General features: G+C 53.4%; 7 protein-coding genes across 7 annotated transcripts; 6 read left to right on the top strand and 1 right to left on the bottom strand.

The window, feature by feature from the left end:
• Positions 1–1861: 1861 nt before the first annotated feature.
• PG997_010908 (uncharacterized protein) lies at positions 1862–2605 on the top strand (the record flags this gene model as incomplete). The annotated part of the gene is made up of 3 exons (XM_066815223.1): positions 1862–1921; positions 2016–2357; positions 2429–2605. 3 exons carry the CDS (start codon positions 1862–1864, stop codon positions 2603–2605), a joined length of 579 nt encoding a protein of 192 aa, XP_066664513.1.
• A 425-nt stretch (positions 2606–3030) lies between these two features.
• Positions 3031–3587, top strand: PG997_010907 (uncharacterized protein; the record flags this gene model as incomplete). The annotated part of the gene is made up of 3 exons (XM_066815222.1): positions 3031–3066; positions 3132–3497; positions 3567–3587. 3 exons carry the CDS (start codon positions 3031–3033, stop codon positions 3585–3587), a joined length of 423 nt encoding a protein of 140 aa, XP_066664512.1.
• Positions 3588–4338: 751 nt separating this feature from the next.
• On the top strand, positions 4339–6182 carry PG997_010906 (uncharacterized protein; the record flags this gene model as incomplete). The annotated part of the gene is made up of 4 exons (XM_066815221.1): positions 4339–4389; positions 4535–4837; positions 5565–5951; positions 6036–6182. The coding sequence occupies 4 exons, from the start codon at positions 4339–4341 to the stop codon at positions 6180–6182; spliced, it is 888 nt and encodes a 295-aa protein (XP_066664511.1).
• A 268-nt stretch (positions 6183–6450) lies between these two features.
• Positions 6451–7475, bottom strand: PG997_010905 (uncharacterized protein; the record flags this gene model as incomplete). The annotated part of the gene is made up of 3 exons (XM_066815220.1): positions 6451–6493; positions 6570–7042; positions 7101–7475. 3 exons carry the CDS (start codon positions 7473–7475, stop codon positions 6451–6453), a joined length of 891 nt encoding a protein of 296 aa, XP_066664510.1.
• Positions 7476–8081: 606 nt separating this feature from the next.
• PG997_010904 (uncharacterized protein) lies at positions 8082–10869 on the top strand (the record flags this gene model as incomplete). Its single annotated transcript, XM_066815219.1, has 8 exons — positions 8082–8098; positions 8171–8704; positions 8790–8892; positions 8948–9020; positions 9095–9539; positions 9613–9784; positions 9860–10139; positions 10268–10869. The coding sequence occupies 8 exons, from the start codon at positions 8082–8084 to the stop codon at positions 10867–10869; spliced, it is 2226 nt and encodes a 741-aa protein (XP_066664509.1).
• Positions 10870–12076: 1207 nt separating this feature from the next.
• On the top strand, positions 12077–14100 carry PG997_010903 (uncharacterized protein; the record flags this gene model as incomplete). Its single annotated transcript, XM_066815218.1, has 3 exons — positions 12077–12247; positions 12383–13051; positions 13093–14100. The coding sequence occupies 3 exons, from the start codon at positions 12077–12079 to the stop codon at positions 14098–14100; spliced, it is 1848 nt and encodes a 615-aa protein (XP_066664508.1).
• A 3089-nt stretch (positions 14101–17189) lies between these two features.
• Positions 17190–18477, top strand: PG997_010902 (gas1-like protein; the record flags this gene model as incomplete). The annotated part of the gene is made up of 3 exons (XM_066815217.1): positions 17190–17304; positions 17373–17723; positions 17798–18477. The coding sequence occupies 3 exons, from the start codon at positions 17190–17192 to the stop codon at positions 18475–18477; spliced, it is 1146 nt and encodes a 381-aa protein (XP_066664507.1).
• Positions 18478–18857: the final 380 nt, after the last annotated feature.

The following is an 18857-nucleotide window of genomic DNA, read 5'->3' as shown; positions in this document are numbered from 1 at the left end:
CACAAACGCCACGAAGGGAGTCTTTGTTGTCGCCTTAAGGTTCGGCCCGCCTGAGCGGGAACTCAGTTTGACAAGAGGTGAACGATCCGACAAACTCAAATCAGAAGGGCGGACCGAGCATTTGGGATGGATATGTATGGCGCGAAAAGCACGTACGCAATTGAGCACCTCTGACCGTATGTACGTTGATAATAGCAGATTTTGTTTGCTTCTCCAGGGCCAGCCGGAACCCGAGGCAGCTTCAGCCACCGTTGCTCAGGCTGCTAGGACAATCGTCTTCGGTTTGCCGGGACGACATTAGGGCGATAATCACTTCGAGCTCACGTCGAAAAGCAAAAGCCAGGCGACATCAAGTCGACAAAGATACAATAATCGTGGCAAGATCAATTGAATTGATTGCCAGTGTACTATCAAATTATCCAATTTACCCTAATGTGGTTGCCCAAGTAACCTGTGTTTGCCCAAGCAACCGCCACCATCCACAATGTTTTCCTTCAATCTTGAGAGCTCGTTCGCGGCATTCGGTGATGTGGCTGGGAATCAACGTCTCGTATCGTACCTGTAGACTAAACCCCGTCAGTACAATGGCACTGGTAAGTTCATACTCGAGATCTTCGAACAAAGCGCTCTCTCCCCAGTTTGACCTGGGTTATGCCAGATCCCAGAAACCCATGTGGAAGTGGATTGCCAATAGCATAGCTGACTTAACCCAACCCAGTGTCCATAGCCAGCTTGCATCTTGCGTGTGTGTGTGTATCCAAGTGCGAAGTAAAGGCGACCCTGAGCGTAGGAACTTGCCCTATTTTACCATCGAACGACGAATGAACCGGGTCCAGTCGGTAGTGTGTTGCTCTCCCCCAAGGTAGGGGGCGTTGACCCGAACGGTGTCAGCACCCACGGTGACTCCGACCAGTCGTGCCCGAGAACAAGCCGAACGACAGGTCATGGGGTTGGGTGTCGTGTATGATTGGCGAGGGGAATGACATGTAGGAGGAACAATCCGAGAGAGCACCTCTAGTAAATCAAGCTGGGGGAACTTACATTGGTGAGGACACATGGAGTGTGGTCAGAACGTCGTTGTCGAATGACCAAAAACAAAATCCGGTACGGTAGAAGCAAGCGGGTAACTTACAGTAGCTTGCTCTGGTAGGGAAAAGGTTGAGGGGAACGGCTAGAGAAAGGATTGTGTGAGTAGGTTAGGTTGATGATGGAAGAGGGTTGATGATGGAAGAGGGTTGATGATGGAAGAGGGTTGATGATGGAAGAGGGTTGATGATGGAAGAGGGTGGTGGCGATGGGTAAAAATTTCAGCATGTGATATGTGAGAATGGAAAGGAAGTTGAAGGGAATAGGAAGACTGGAGGGTGGGAGGTGAGATGGGAGGTTTATCAATGGTTGAGATCGGAGCTGTGGTACGTGGCTGATTGCAGTTTTGGAACTGCATGCCTTTGCCTAAAATGGAAAATTAGCAGTTGACCAGTAACTGGAAATAAAAACACCAAGAAGGTCATGTAGGGGGAATCAGATCAGTAAAGGGTTTACTTTCTTATAGCACTGATTTGCTAGAATTAAGTACTGATCTGGCTCCGACCAAGGTACACATCTTCAGGCATCTGAATAGAAAATCACCCCGAGAATCAGACTTCCATCCACCATATGTAAAACCAGCATCAGCCATTCGTAAGATCGAGGTGTAGCTGATCTCGAGCATGGCCCTGGACCGCAACCCAGGTCTTCTATTCAATCCAACCTGCCCGTGCCTATAAATTGCCGTCTTCTCTCCCTGTCAAAGGCCCTGAGCCACAAACCAACAAACATCCTACCTCCTACCACCTGGCGCCAGATTATCTGAGGTGAAAGAATGCCGACCACCAAACCTGCCGCCCATCTGGATAACAGAATGCTTACTCGTCAGCGGAACGTAAGTTCTATCTTCCCTCATAACATTTATTAAAGTGCACATTAGCCCTAGAAAGACTTTGGAAGTTGCTAACATACTTACTAATCAGTCCCAGGCCGAGGCAGCCAGCGCAGTGAGCCTCGAGCTCGAAATCGAACAGTTGGAACTGCGCTGTCAGTCACTCCAAGAACTTGCCACATGCGCAGTCGATCGGCTGCAGGCAATGAACCGCGCCGGACTGTTCTCGTCTGCCACCGACAAGGTCTACTACCCCCACGCCATCCTCAGAACCCTGGACGTCGTGATCAATCCCATTCTCATGAAGAATCGCCTTGATGTCAATCGGGACAGCTACTTGACCGGACGTGCCGATCTGTGTCTTGAAAGCAAGATTCTCGATTACGACCGTGAGACCCTCAAGCACGTTGAGGATTGGGTCAACATACCCGGACGACAGGTAAGCTCAACCTGCCATGCCACAAGGAAGCATCTCCGTTGTGATGGACGTTTAACTGAATAATCATACAGGACCCGGCCGCATTGCTGAATGCGCCCCCGCATCTGAAAGAGTACCTGCAAAAGAGCAAGGGGGCTGCTGGCTTTTACTTACCCATGTCCCTCGTCGTCTGGGCCATCATATTCGGTCAACTAATCTCGATTGCCATGCTCTGGTACTGCCTGGCAAGCGCACACTGGAGGCTGTAATGATGCTGTACCAATGCGCATCTTGGCTGTATCATTCTCAGACGAATGAGCAATGTGTACGATAGGGAAACATGGAGGGAACCTTTCGCGATGAACACCTGCATATGTATACAGAGCTTTGAGCGTCAAGTTTAGCAACGGTTCCTCGGCGGGATCCTAGTTGTAGATATGAATTGAGCTCGGAGAAAGCCTCCACAAATACCATAAACAAATAACCGTAATAATGCTAAACCCCAAAGCAAAATTTTGCTTTCATGTGGATGTGGATTTGTTCAAGTACTATTCAGCCATTTCAACGACTGGGCCGTGGGGCGAGTTTATTTCAAATGCCAACATCACCCAAACAGCCCCAAGCCACACCAATACCTAACATCCACTTTACATCACTGAAAATTCATCGGATCCCACCAGGCATGTGCAGCAAAATGCCGCTGTACTTTGATTTCTCCGGCCCTAGCAGTGTAAGTTACCAAGGAAGCCGACTCCCATTTATTCCGAGACACCATGAAACTGAATTCGCCCACAGCTTGAGCTATGCTTGATTTCTCAAGATGGGAGAGCCATGCCCATCCGATACGTCGAAAGCCTCCTTGGCGCATTCGAAATGCACTGCCAGACAGCCCGCAGATCCATCGAGAGCGCGCATGAACTTTTAGGCATCGTAGAGAGACTTGCCGCAATATGTCCAGCCACCAAGAAGCACAGCTTTATCGGCGCCAAAACCTTGCTCAAGCACTTGAGGCGCCATAACGATCTCTTGCAAGAGCGCCTGCGTACCCGGAAGGACTACTTGGAAGGTCGTGCCTATCTTTTGGATGACTATGATGAGCTCAGTTGCGACCTTGATATCCTTTCGGCAGTCCAAAGTCAGGCAAAGGCCTGGACGGAACGGGTAAGAACCATGATCCCCGCCATATGCTCACTTTCTAGCCCACAGGACATGTGTTGACCAAGTTTGTAGGTCAAGGATGAATTGATGTGAGATTTCAATATTCCGAAGGTTCCTAATCCTCATCGCCCCAAGCATTCTCATTATCTATAATAGCACTTGTCAGAGAACAGAAAGTTTGGTTTGTTTATTCGTGGCATCTTGATGTTTGGGGATATCTTGTGGGTTGTCTTGGTTATTTACTTTTTTTTGTTCTTTTGCTTTTCGACTCATACCAGCGAAGGCCAGCAGAAGCAAATGACTCAGAACCGAGCAAACTCAACACGTATCGACTCAAAAAGAAGGTATTAAATATGGGCTTGGAGGTTGATCAAGTGAAGAGGAGAATGAGAACGACAGAGATCAGTGATACCAATAACCACTGGCCGTGTCTCCTGCCATGGACAAGAGATGTGTATTATAATACGATGTGAAGACTTCACATAGGGGATACAGTTATGCCAATTACACTCTGCTCAGCGATAGTGGAACACTATAAATAGAATCTCGTCTATTTGTGTACATAATTTGAATCGTTCATGAATTTTTTGTGTACCCAAAAGTTAAGTTAAAACATGCCCCAAGTGGATTGGTTGCTTAGTAAAAAATAATGACCCCAGCCCGCGAGACATCAATTGAATACAAAGCTGGTACACATAAAACTTGAAAAAATTCGCTTCACTCAATAAACTGTTCACTTTCCCACACCCATCGAGGAACATTCATCTACCCATCGCCGAAACCCCATCTACCTATCGCCGAGATCCCATCTCACCACTGCTTGGTGTCACCATACCAAGACAAGATGCATTATGATGGAAATCGCGCATGCCGCGTGAGTGACGAAGAACTCCGCGTAAGTGACTACGACATCGGAAACTTCCATCACTACAAACCCCAATCCCGAGTGTCTCTAACAGTCGTTTCCTTCCTAGCAGGGTTGAGACGCCCAAGATGGCCAAGGTGGAAATGTTCCCTTCCTCCAACCCGTCTTATACAAGGCCTACAACCTCACCACCAACGACGACGATGGGGCGCTTGGACGTCTTGTGTGGAAGCTCAATAAGGCTGAAACGCACAGCATGATGATGAATTGCATCACTTCGTGCTTCCACGTCAGCCCAGAAAGCGAGGAGATGTGGAAGGCGGTCGTGGGAGTGATGCGGGACCAACTGCACAAGGAACACGAGACTTACATGCAAGCCCGCAATAGCAGCGTGCACCGCACGAATGACGAGCGTCGCCTGGATGCCGATCTGGCTGAGGTTATCGAAGCATGTCTTCAGGAGTTCCTGAACCGACAGGTGAGATTGGCGTGCCATATGTTATGCGCCCATGAGTAGCCTGTGTCGCTAACCAAAACGCGTAGATCGAGAGGATCAACACACCCCCACCCCCCTCCTCGTCCCCAGGGAATGTCCTATAACATTTCGCTGAAGTACTGGTGATCTGGTTATTCATCCATGTCTCGGCCTCGGAGGAGCAAGCAATGAATTAATGCCGCCCTTTTGCTAACTGGGGAGCTATCGCGTCATTATCTATGGAACCACGACACTGCATCATATGAACCGTTCTTGCTCGAGCATCAGACTGGAAAAGAGCTATGGATAGATAGATACATGACAGGATGGCTTATGTCATGGCTACCGAGAGCAAATGAGAACCCATATGAGAAATCCCAATGAAGTGAAATTAATTCCCGGTGTTGCCATAACCTTCTGTTTGTTATTCTTTAATCACGCCTGAGGAAGCTTGGCTGCTGTGTAGAAAGCAAAGACCCACTGCTCACTAAGTAGACATTGAATACAAAGCTGCCACACACTTACCTTGAAATTGTGCTTTATCTATTAAACCACACACCTTGCTACAGAACCTTTTGCAACCCTAACACACTCCTGCTTAGTGTCATCACATCATATCAAGATGCCTTTTTCGCGTCGTCATCGACTCGTAAGTGACTATGAACTCGGCCCGCATGTCAGCAGAAGCCTGAGTCGCAAGCATCACTAACAGTAAGTTTCTATTTCCCAGGACGGAGACGCCGAAATTGGCCAAACTCTAGGCCTTCCTGGTCTCCAACACGTTCTCTCCCAGGTCGACGATCGCTCCGTCGACGCCGTGGAGAAGCGTCGACGACAGATCTGGAAGATTAACCTGAAGACATATCGCCGCTTGATGGACTTGGTCAACTCCTGCGCCCCTCTAAACCCAGCCGACGACAAGATGTTGAGGGACGCCGTGGGCCAGCTTCTCGGTGCCAAGTTCCACCTCGAGGTCATGAAGGAGCGACTGCAAGTCGAGCTGGCGAAGTACATGGACGGCCGGGCCAATTTGAATCGAGAGATAGACGAGCTGACCATGGTCACGGATCTGGTCGAGTGTATCCGAGGATTGATACAGGAGGTCGTTGACAGACAGGTAAGATACACATGGCCACATGCTCTACGCTCATAGCGTGCTTCGCCGAACTCTTTACATTGCTTTTACTAACCAGACGCGCAGAACCAGGAGATCGACATACGCCCCGACCCTCCTCGTCCCCGGAATGTTCCTCCGCCGACTCCCATTATTGGACTGAGACTGATCATCCCTACTGCCTGGTTCATGGTTGTTGCGCTGGCGATCTGGTTGGTCATGGGCCACGTCTAGAACGCAGAGGATGGTGCGATGGAATAATGCGCCCTTTTACGGATTGGGTAATGTCGCGCTATTGTGGCCAAGGACTGTTTCCTCCCTGTATTAAACACAAGAACATTGGGCTACGAGAACAGATGAGCTTCCCCATGAGAAGCCTAATAATATTGAATGTACACCAGCTTTTGTCTACTCCAAATTCTCGCAAGCCAAATGTGCCTCATCGCCAGCCAGCAAACGCAAATTGTGTGCCCTCGCCCAGGTCCTCTTCACCTCTCTGTCCTTACGGCCGGATACCACTATACATCAGGAACTCTGTCAGCAAACTGGGCAGCTCAAAGTCCAATTGAAAGGACACAATAATCACTTGAAAGTAGGAAATTCCCGTTTCGCAAGTCATACCTAAGCGGGCGTACCGACGCACGAGGTCGGCCGTGTTCCGGAACTTGACCCCGCAGCTCTTGAAGTGTCGCTCGGCCCGCCTTTGGCGGAGGGGGGTGTTTGGAGAAGACGGGATTGTCGCAGGTGCCGGCGGGGCAGCGCAGGGTGTATAGGGCCGTGCGGTCGCGTCCGCGAGCGGACGCGGCGGCGGCGGGTAGGTCAAAGACCCAGTAGTGCTCCTTGGTGACGTGGTCGGTCTTGATCGTCAGACTGGGGGCGGATGGCGCTGCGGCAGCGATGGCGATGGCGGGGGAGGATGGTTCAGGTGGTTTTCGTCTCTCACGCAGTTGTCTTGTTGATGGTGGTGGTGGTGGTGGTGGTGGTGGTGGCAGTGATGGCAGTGGTCGCTGCTGGGATGCTGAAGAAACGGCTCGGGCCGTTCGGCGCTCCCCTCGGTGTCGGGGGTAATGGCAGCGGTTCGGTCGAGGATGATCCTTGAAGGCCCTTGAGCCAGTCCAGTTAGTCGGTCATATCAAACCGCCATGGGCTGACGACAGAGAGACCACTTGCATCGTCACTTTTCAGAGTCGGCTCCGGGGAGGCGAGGCGCTTCGGGGCGGTCTTGATGGACAGCAAGGTGTCACCCTCTTCGAACAGTACGCCAGGGACTGCATAATCGGTTCCGTCCTGCAGGTGAAGAGCCTTTTCGGGGTCAATTGCAGATATGTCTCTAATCAAGGCGTCTCTTTGTAGGATCAAGTCGTCGCATTCGATTCTGAAGGTGGTGTATGCCTTGATAGACTGTTTTATGGTTCGTCGGAGATGCGCATACGCATCGTAGAAGACCTTATCGACCTTGGATAGGTCCTCCAGCGCGTTGGTGATAGTCTGCTCCTCAAGTGCACTTTCCACGTGAGTCCGGGACATCTCGGAGTGGTTGCTGGTTGAAAAGTTCAGTAACTGGATGTTTTTGAACTGCGGATTTTCCCATCGCTCTAGGTAGATAAAAGACGCGGAGTCAAAGAAGGCAACCCTCCTCGCTAATGTTTCCCAACCCTGTTTCAAATTTCGCCAGTTGAAGAGATGTGTATGGTTGCCTTGATCCCGGTCAGGGGGTCGGGGTCATGGTTTGTGGCGCTTTTCAACCAGTAATATGTGATCTGGCTGGTAAACAGTCCCAACCAACAGCTGCCCTGCAGCGAAAACTGACAGGGCATCTCATACCTCACAGATGCGAGTACCTTCATGCGCCATACATAAGCATAAGTACATAGAATATGGAAGCCCGGCTCGCGTAACAGGTTCCCCGGTGACCGGGGTAATTGACAACATAAACAGGATAAGATCAACGCGGTCTGCTGTACGCTCTGTGAAAACTCTTTCTATTTAATAAAGGTGGTTAAGAAGACGGAGAAGACTTGATCTCTTTTTTTTTTCTTTACTATCCGTAACACTAGTAGGTAAATCATTGCTACTATTACTACTCCTCTATTGTCGGCTGTATCACCAATACCAATCCCACACCGCGCCATCATGAAGAAAACCAAAGTGTAAGCGATCGGCCCTTTCGTATAGTCACGTACCCCTGCTAAGGGCTTACTAACAAACGCGCCCAATCAAAGCACGCTCGGGATCGACCTAGGGAGCACCAGCACACGAGCCGTCCTCGGCACCAAGCATGTGCAGGAGACCAACCGAGACATGCAATCGCAGCGATTCTCCGCGGGGGATTTCTCCTCTTCGATCTATCCCTTCGACGCCAAGGGCCCCATCTACCTATACGAAATGCCCGACCCGACCCGGAAGTCTGTTTCTGCCAAATACGCCTTCTACTCGCTGGTCGATGCATCGGATGAGCTGCTGGAGCAGTACCCCATGGTCCAAGAACTGATGAACAGCAGAGACGATGCGGCCTTCCAGCAGCGGCTCCGGGAGGGGTTGGAGCAGCTCTTCTCGAGACTGAAGTGCCTCATTGATGGCATGTGCAAGGAACATCGTTACGAAATCGATACAATTGGCCTCTCGGTCCCATCACAGTGGACGTTGGACTTCGAGGACCTGTACCGCGCCATCATAGTCAAGGTGTTCGGGCCTCGGTACAAGAACAAAGTGGTCATCGTGTACGAGACCGAAGCTCTCGGCCGTTTTCTTTGCACGTGAGTACCTGCGGTCGCAGCAACTAATTAACCACAAGACCTCTGTTTCGCCTTGCATTGTATACTGAGTCGAACCTCTGAGCAGGGGATACAGTGATAAGCTGCTCCGTCCCGACGACGGAGATCAAGGGCAAGGGTCCGTGAGACACGATGCTCTACTTTTCTTCGACTTTGGGGGGCATAACATGGTGCGATGCATATATCGGCGTCTGGTACAACAATACGAGCTGACCATGGCCTTAGAACACTTGCACTTTCAACATTGTCTATGATAAAAAGGGCACACCGAGCTTCTATCTCATCTCGAGACCCAAAGGTACCTGATATTTCAATCTGTCTACAGTATAGCAGTAGCAGTTCAGTAGTAACCCTCAAGACGTGGATGCCCAGGTGCCGGCGGCGGAAGCGAGCAATGGGAGTACGACCTTGCCCAAAGCGCCATCGAACGCATCGAGCGGGACGAGGGCCGTCGCCTGCCCCCGCATATCCGACAGGAACTCCTGGACGACTTCAATTGGAAGAAGGTGAGCTACGGGCCGACCTACGGTGACAGGGCCTACCTCTTCAAGACCGTGGTGGGAAACACCGAGCCGCTCCTCATCCCCTTCGACCCCGAGACCCTGTGCCGGTACTTCGACGCGGCGCTGCGCCGGCCGCTGGAGCTGGCCCGCGAGCGGATCGAGGAGCTCAAGGGCATCAAGGATATTCGGCCCCGGGTGGTGGTTTCCGGAGGGACGTCACGCCATAAGGGACTGCAGCATAAGCTGCGGCAGATGTGCGAGGATAATGGCATCGCGCCGCCCTTTTTCACTGATACTCTGGATATGCCGTATGAGTGAGTTTTTGTAGCTGCTTAGCTTGGCGTGGGTTCAATTGGGCGACATACTCGGCTCACGATGTACATCTAGCTCCATGAAGATTGCGCAAGGCACGATGTATGCGGCTTCCAACCGCACGACGATACAGCAGTTCTTTGAGCGCGGGGCGGCGATTGGGGTACAGCGTCAGCCCCACGCCCCCAGAGGGGATCCCAACCGGGAAGGCCAGTGGGAGTACTTGGCAGATTTCCTTTTGAGCAAGGTAAGCCAGTAGTCAGGAGCCATTGTTAGCAGGGTGCAGCCACTAACGTGTACCACCTCTTTACTACGTACTTAGACTCGCCAGGTGACCTGGGAGGGTAAGGTCACCGGCACGGACCGCCAAAAGCTGATCTGCCACCCCTTCTACGAGGTCCAGAACAAACAAGGGCAGACGCTCGAACACTACCGGTGCTACGACCTGCTCGAGCTTGGCCAGCCGCTGAAGGGGGTCCTGGCGCATCGCGCTATCATTGACTGGCCGCGGCGACGACGTGAAGTTGGTGATGGAACGGCACCACAAATCCTTCCAGGCTCGTCGCTTTCGCCACTTCGACAAGCGAATTTTTCCCGCTCTGGTACAACCGGGGCGAGAACTGCATTCATGTCGGGGTCGAGGGCGAGGATAATGACGAGCTACGGGAGGCGCCTTGCCGATACCCGCGGGTCCAGGGGAAGAAGAAGGGAGTGAATCTTTCGGTCATAGGTGAGGAAGATCTTGGCGATGGAGTAGATGAAATGGAGCAAGAGGAGCAAGAGGAGCAAGAGGAGCAAGAGGAGCAAGGGAGCGATGAGGATTATGAGTTACCTGATGAGTACGAAAACAAAGAAGTAGAGGAAGAGGAGGACGAGGCACCCAGTGAGGAAAACCTCGAAAGCGTTGAGCTAGTAGATGTAGCTTACCATCTGCGCAGGAACTCGGAGGAACTGCGCAGACTGGATGAGGAAATCGCCAACTTTGACTTCACGGGCGTCATCTCGGGAAGTCCGCCGGAGCTACGGCACCGTGGAGGTGGCGGTGGCGGCGTCATTTCCTCATCCGGATCTGGAACAGCCGCATCCGCACTGCCACTAGACTTCGAGTCGATGGAAAGTGTCGATCTCGCAGTCGCGGCCTCCCTGGCTTTAGGCAACATGCCAAGGGAGACCATCAGGGAGGAGGACGAGGAGGCTGCTTTGCTCTTATCGCCGCCTGTCTCGTCTTCTTCTCGCAATGCGGCGCCTCTGAATGCGCAGAGGCAACACAGAAAACGGAAAAAGAGGGCCAAACGAGCAAGACGATACGAAGTCGATGGCACCGCGACATAATCCCTCGCGTTCCAGCAAAGGGAGACCGTGGCCGGACAGGTCAACGTGGTCCCCTTCTTAAGGAAGAACTGGAATTTGAACAGACCTTATCTTATGTTGGGTATACGATTATATGGGTGTGTGGTTTTCTTTCAGCAATTGGCTATACACTTGGCTTCCGGTTTGACTACCTAGTTGTGTACTTTATAAATAACGCTGCGCCGCCACACAGACCATTCGACTTCTTCCGCAATATCCTATGCATCCTCGTGAATAATGCCGATAAGCCCCAATTTTAACGACAGTTGTATAGAGGAGCCCATTTCCCTCGTGCGATGTTGAGGGCCTCGGGTGGGGTCGCGGGCATCCAAATATGTGGAGTAAAGCGACGGCACAGGAGGCGGCGGGGATTATGGACGTCCTTTATCCCCCCCCTGTGCTGAACGGATGCCCTTTGTCCCCCTGTGCTGGACGTCCTCTATCCCACTGTGGCGGGGGGCGACAAGAGCGGAAGTAGGGGCAAGGGCAAGATGAGAAATTGCCCTTGGCGAAACCCTTTCCATACATGCATTTTCCGTTTTTCGTTATTCTCTCCCAGCCAGCATAGAATATAACTTGACTGTAGCTGTCCCTCACTGGTGGTTCGACTCGAGGTTGCCACGCCATGATGGGGCAATCAATCTGGACAAACTCTCCGAGGATTGGTCCACCAATCAAAGCACGCAGCGAGTTCCGGAAAGGGCAAGAGGGGGAATGCTCAGGTGATTGATGGGCCACACGAGTCTGCCAAGGTCCACCAATATCTGTATATCGACCCCTCGACAGCTACAAGAAACTGGTCCATTCGGAGAGAGTATCCCGCTCTTACCTGTATGCAGTAGCGTAAGGTTGCATTTTGACAGACGATCGCCCACACTCAACATGCACCCCGCACGGCTTAGCGTGCGTATTTCTGTTTAAGCGTGCCAATCGGGCCTCATGATTCGGAACAATGCTGGCATATCTTGCGAGAAAAAGAAAAGGGCACGACTATTAACCAGGTTCGAAGCGTCGTTAGTGTTGCAACATCGTATTTGGGTCACCTGTCGACCTCGCCTCTTTCCTGGACGAAAAGGAACCTGCGATCAGATATTTCTGGTATATATCTCCATGCCTTGGATACGCATGAATCCGAGCGTTCGGGTTCAGATATGAAAAGCTTCCTCTATTATTAAACTTCAATCTCGCCATGATGCATGGGATATTCGCCAGCTGCCTGGCCCTGGCCTTGACAGCACCGTGGGCACCATTGGTTGCCGGACAGGTAGCACCTATCGTCACGGGTGATATCGGTGTCGTGGCTCATGCCTTTGACATCAGTCAAGTCACATTGAATGATGGCCGAGTACAGGAGAACCAAGTGAGCCACCACGCATATTTCGTATCATGAACCACCCGTCGACGAGCCTGGAGCCCCCCTCCTTCACCCAACCCTTGCATCTGATGACAAACCAGGCTGGTTGAGAAGTTGCCAACTTGCTAACGCCAAATTCAGAACCGTACATTGAGCTATCTCAAGTCGGTCGACACAAACCGCCTCTTATACAACTTCCGCGCCACGCACAAGCTATCCACCAACGGCGCCCAGAGGAACGGAGGCTGGGATGCCCCCGACTTCCCCTTCCGCTCGCACATGCAGGGCCACTTCCTCAGCGCGTGGTCCCAGTGCTACGCCTCTCTGAAAGACGACGAGTGCCGCGCGCGCGCGACCGGCTTCGTGGCCGAGCTGCGCAAGTGCCAGGCCAACAGCCAGGCGGCGGGCTTTGCGGCGGGCTACCTGAGCGGCTTCCCCGAGTCCGAGTTCGACAAGGTCGAGAATGGCCAGAGCACCACGGTCGTCTACTACGCCCTCCACAAGACCATGGCGGGCCTGCTCGACGTCTGGCGCAACGTCGGCGACGACAACGCCAAGACGGTCCTCTTGAACATGGCGGCTTGGGTCGATAACCGCACCGGCCGCCTGAGCTACGACAAGATGCAGTCGGTCCTCAACGTCGAGTACGGCGGCATGCAGGACGTCCTGGCGGAGCTGTACCGGCAGACGGGGGACCAGCGCTGGATCAAGGTCGCGCAGCGCTTCGACCAGGCCTCGACGTTCGACTGGCTCGCGCGGGACGAGGACCGCCTCAACGGGAATCACGCCAACACCAACATCCCGAAATGGGTCGGCGCCGCGCACGAATACAAGGCGACGGGCACGCAAAGTACCGTGACGTCGCCCGCAACGCCTGGGACATGGTCATCGGCGCCCACAGCTACGCCATCGGCGGCAACAGCCAGAACGAGCACTTCCGGGCGCCCAACGCGATCGCGGGCTACCTGACCAAAGACACGGCGGAGCACTGCAACACGTACAACATGCTCAAACTCACGCGGGAGCTCTGGACGCTCGAGGGCGCGTCGGCTGAGAACAGCAACACGCGCTACATGGACTTCTACGAGCGCGCCCTGATGAACCACATCCTGGGCGCGCAGGACCCGCACAGCGCGCACGGCCACATCACGTACTTCTCCTCGCTCAACCCGGGCGCGCGTAAGGGCCTCGGCCCCGTCTGGGGCGGCGGCACCTGGAGCACCGACTACGACTCGTTCTGGTGCTGCCAGGGGTCGGGCGTGGAGCAGAACACGCGTCTCATGGACGCCATCTACGGCTACGACGACGCGTCGCTCTACGTGAACCTGTACGCGCCCTCGACGCTGAACTGGTCGCAGAAGGGCGTCCGGGTCACGCAGTCGGGCGACTTCCCCAACGTCGACACCGTTACTCTGACCGTTTCGGGTACTGGGACCTTCGGCCTCAAGATCCGCATTCCGTCCTGGAGCCAGGGCGCCGAGGTCTCGATCAACGGAGCAAAGCAGAACGTTGCCACGGCTACCGGGACCTACGCCCAGATCCCCTCGCGTGCGTGGGCCAACGGCGACAAGGTGACGATCAAGCTGCCCATGCGCCTCTACCTGATCAAGGCCAACGACGACGCGAGCCTCGCGGCCATCTCGTACGGGCCCGTCGTCCTGATCGGCAACTACGGCAACAGCGGCGTCGGCTCCGCGCCCACCATAAGGCTGGACACGCTCAAGCGGAGCTCGTCGTCTTCTGGGCTGGCGTTCACGGGCACGACTAGCGATGGGAAGAGCGTTAGTCTTGGGCCGTGGTACGATGGAGGCAAGGATTTCAACTACGTGACGTATTGGAAGTACTCTGGGTCGTTGTAGGCAGCTCTTGTTGGGGTGTTACCTTTTCAGGAGAGATGCTTTGGTTGATGTGGCTCGCGAGGATAGGTAGAGAGTCATGCAATCAAATCACCGCCTGGAGAAATAGCAAGAACCGCTCACGAACAGCTTTCATACATGTCACTATCATGTTTTCCTTCGTGGAGAAAGCGCGGAGTCTGCAGAGCTGGCCAGTCTTTCGTTCTCAGGGGAATATGTTCTGAACTTCGGGACTTGGCCCAGTCGAGCGGCCACGGCGGTCTCTTCGCCGTCTAATACTATGGTTGCTCATCCCAAAGGAGGCCAACCGGAATGGCCCATATTCAGTTACATGTACTTAATCTCGTAATATCGAGATAATAGATGCCTAGGTAGGGTAGTGATCATGAGGTAGCATAGCTAATCATGTGGCTTAGATAGATTACAACAGATCTATGAACTAATTGCGTTAATGGCAAACGTGCTGGGAAGCATGCATGTGTTATTAGTAGACCCGGAAGGTCTCATGCAGGTTGTTTTCAATAAGGCGATTGAGAAATACTTTGGATCGTCCCAATCATCCTTCAGGTGTATAGAGGAATTTAGGAAGAGGGAGAAGAAGAGCAAGAACAGAAGCTGCGATACTGCAGATATAAATACTCTGCAGAGTCGTGGGTGGATAGCTCTGGTCCATCGGCCAATGCGATATATCGTGCCATATGACAAGTAGAGATTGCCCCGGATCAAGCCGGGGTGCAGAACCCACGAAGATAAACGAATGCATCAATCAGACCCTGGGATTGCGGACTGGCCTTGGCAGCTAACTTTAAGGTTATCGGTTGTATTTCATCTGGAGCATCAGTGCATCCAATGTCGGACGACGAGGATGTTGAATTGGGTGAAGAGTGTGTGCTGTAGTTGGCATCTTAAACAGCTTACATCCTAAGTGGTCGTTCAAGAGACAAATTCCAGAGACTGCTATATCGCAGGATCCGAAGTCGTATCCCAGTGAAGTACGTAAGGCACTGCCCGAGCACTGCTTGCCATCATATTGAAGCTGCACTTGCCGACAGTGTAAGCGACCACCTGCAGAGCAGTCGTCTAATTACTGGCTGAGTCCTCGTCACCATAGCCCTGGTGATCTTCGAGACGAAACAGCAGAAAAGCATGGCCCTGAGCAAGCTTGACTCGTTAACCAAGGCGGGAGGCGGGAATAACAGTGAACGTTTAAGCATGAATGCACCAAGGGCCCGCGGTAATGGGGACGCAGCGGCTGGCCGATTGGTTCGTCCTGATTTTTTGAAGTGGGAGCCTCCGGGATTCCACGCAAGCTCAACAGCTGAAAAAGGTGCGCAGTGCCGGTGCTAGACAGGGGCGGGGGCGCTAGAGAGGAGGCCTGTAACTTCGACCCCTCCCCAATGTCTAAAAGTAAACTAGAGCCGGCCAAAGATGAAACGGCGAGAGAAACTGCAACATGTTTGCACTTGTGCTGGTTCTTACCTAATTCGCCGGTAAGGAAAAGAGGACGAGGTTACTTCGGTGCAGACGTGCACGGCGCATCAATCAATGCGTTGTCCAATTTGGGAATGTTCGAGACCAGACTGGCCAGACTGGGAGGCACCGAGCGCAGTCGCTTTTCCAATGCGACGGTAGCAGGAGGCGCAGAAGGCGCAGGACAGTCTGTGGAGGTGGAGTGGTGGCAGTCCAATTTTCCAGTTTTACAGTCCAGTTTTCCAATCCAGTTTTAGATGTGCAGCACGACAACGTGGTCTGGAAAACAGAAAAAATTGGGAATTGAACGTTTTCTGGAGCTCAGGTGCAGTCTTGACAGCAGTCGGGCACTTAGTGTGGTAGTTTCTGGGGATTTTAGTGGGTGAAGAGAGCGATCACAGAGATCGGATCTCAGCTATCACTGCCATATTAATAACACTCACCAACGACCATTTTCATCCTGCAAGCCACCACTGCTCTGACTTCCGCAACGCAACCACAGCGACTATGTTCGCATGCATTCCGTGCAAATGCTACCACAATCTGTTTCCTTGCTGCACGCGCTACCAAGGCTCCTCCGAGTCATGAGGATTACGCAAGCCTGGCGGGAACGAATCCATATGGGTTCTTCGGGATTGCTTCCTGCTGCCCATCCTCCCGCTTCCCTTTAACCTTAGACTCATTTACCTCTCCAAAGCGACAGCGACAGGTCCAGGGATCACCATTAGCGGATGGACCGAAACACCAGACCCCCCTGTCTCCGACGACTTGGCACATTCTCGACGTCCCGCTTCCAGCTTTCTGTCCAACCCTTTGGCAGCATCCAGGCCCGACACGAAGAGGAACAAAATCACATCGTACCATTCCCAGCGGGCGAACGCCAAGGGCCCTGGCACCCATTCCGAGCCTAGACCTGGGCGAGGGGTGGGGTTTGATGTGCTGCTAGGTTAGTGTCCGCCTGCACCGCCGGGGGGTTCTTTGTCTGAAGTTTGAAGGAAAACATCCCCAAACGAGCCAGACGGGCGTCTTGCCCGCCAGTCAACTCGAGCCGACCGCTGTAAACGACTCCACAGACGTCGACCCCGTATCCACAATCGGCCCATCCATGCGACGGATTCTGTTCCAGATGATCGTCACTACCGACGCCCCTCTGATTGGGCAGAATGCCCTTCTCCCACCCAGCTGGTGTTTCTGAACGAGGCGTCAGTCAATTGACGCAAGCAATCCATTCCACCAGACCAGGGGGTAAGGCCAAGCGACAGAGAGAAAAAAAAGGGGAGACGTCGAGATTGAACCCCCCTGGACGAACTGCTACCCTATCCCACGATACCTGGTTCAGAGGTCCCCGTCACCACATCGCATCGCAACCCGAGCGTCTTCTCCTCCCGAGCCGAGTCGTTTATAATGGCTTCGATTCCTGCCGTTCTGCTCGACTTCGGGTCTTTTGTTCAGTTTTCGCTCATCCATTCTACATTTGTTTCTCTCCGCCAGCGGGTCTGATATTCTTTACCTTTCGTCGTCAATCTTTATACTACTCCCGTTTATTCTATCCGTAATTCTTTTCATTCCCACCAGCCGTGCAGGTCGCAGTTCCCAGTCCTTTTCTACTCTCAACCGTCACGATGCCTTCCATCCGTCAGACAATCCTGGCCGCGGCCTTCGCTGCCGTCGTCCACGGTCAAGGTGTCATTGTCAAGGCTCAGGGACCCAAGGGCCCGGCCAGTCTTGGTCTGCTAGGTAAATATGCCACACACCTGCAGTGAGCCCTTCTCATCCAGCTGATATCTAACTTTGGGAACCTATAGTCGACCCCACCAAGCCCGATGCCAACGTCATCAGGCAGCAGGAGATCGTGGACAATGTGGTGAACGAGTGCGGTAGAACCCTCCTGGCCGGCAACATGGATATCGGCGAGAACACCGAGATCGCCTTGAAGGCCAACCAGGTCACCCAGGTCACCAAGGGAGCCAACGTCGACGTCACGATCCGCGCCATCAACGCCGATGGCAAGGGTCCTTACATCTGCGACATGGACATGCAGAGCAACGCCGCCGGTGCTGTTGGCCAGGTCAACCTGACCGTGGCCGAAACCACCAACAACAACGGCGACATCAGCCTCAAGGTCAAGATGCCCGCCAACATGGCGTGTATTGGAGGTAAGTCTACAAGCTGTTTATATATGCAGCCGTGTTGGTCGAATCTCGAACTGACTAACACGTCCTCCGCACAGCCTCCACTGGCGATGTCTGCACCGTCCGCTGCCGCAACGCTGCCGCCAACGGCCCCTTCGGTGGCTGCTTCGCCGTCCAGCAGACCGACACGCAAGCCAACAAGAACACGCCCCAGAACATCAAGACTGCCCAGACGCTGAAGGCCGTCCAGGCCCAGATCGCCCAGAACGTCAAAGACTTCCCCGCCTACGTCAAGGCCAACCAGAAGGCCCCCACCTCGGACGACCAAGGTGTCTTCGCCGTCAACGAGGTCCTCGGCATCGACAGCAAGGCCTCGGCTACTGCTGGTGCTGCTGGCGCTACTCCCACGGGCGGTGCCGGCGGTGCTGCCGGCGGTGCTACCGGCGGTAACCGTGGTGGCAACAAGAACGGCAACGGCGCCAACCGTGGAGGTAACGGAGCCAACGGAGCTAACCGCGGAGGCAAGGCCAACGCTGGTAACGGTGCCGGTGCCGGTAATGCCAACGCCGGCGGAGCTACCAACGGTGCTGCTCGCGGAGGCAATGCTGCCAACGGCGCCAACCGTGGCGGCAACGCTGCTGGTGCTGGCAACGGCAATGGACGCGGTAACAACGCTGCTGGTGCTGGTGCTGGCAATGGCAATGGACGCGGCAACAACGCTGGCAACAACAACAACCGCAACAAGGTCCGCCGCAACCGCATCGCCTTCATGGCATAAGCGCGTTTCACACCATGGTACATGCATCACACGAGGGCTTTGGCCGTCAAGTGTGGGGTAGCTCCTTGGAGATTACTCCGCTTACGTACCTTTCAAGCAAACCCCTGAGATAGAAAAGACTCAATCGACTTCGATTTTCCAACTGTTCTTGATTGTCACTCGTTTGATTGGTGCTCGCCCGTTTCTTTTACTCTGTTAGATATGGGACGAAGTTATTGTATGAAAACATTGTGCTCGTGATTGCCTGGAGGTCAGGTTAGGGGCAAATGAATAGGGTGGAATAGACATGGACATGGGATTGTATTCTTATTCTCGCGCACTTTTATTTAGATAGGCGGGAGCGTATTTCGTTTTAGCGATGACAGCTTGTTTCAATTACG

This window comes from Apiospora hydei (genome assembly GCF_038363865.1).
Source record: "Apiospora hydei strain CBS 114990 chromosome Unknown utg000008l_segment0_segment0, whole genome shotgun sequence".
Lineage (NCBI taxonomy): Eukaryota > Fungi > Ascomycota > Sordariomycetes > Amphisphaeriales > Apiosporaceae > Apiospora > Apiospora hydei.
The sequence above is the reverse complement of the archived record's forward strand: the minus strand, read 5'-3'. Positions and strand labels throughout refer to the sequence as shown.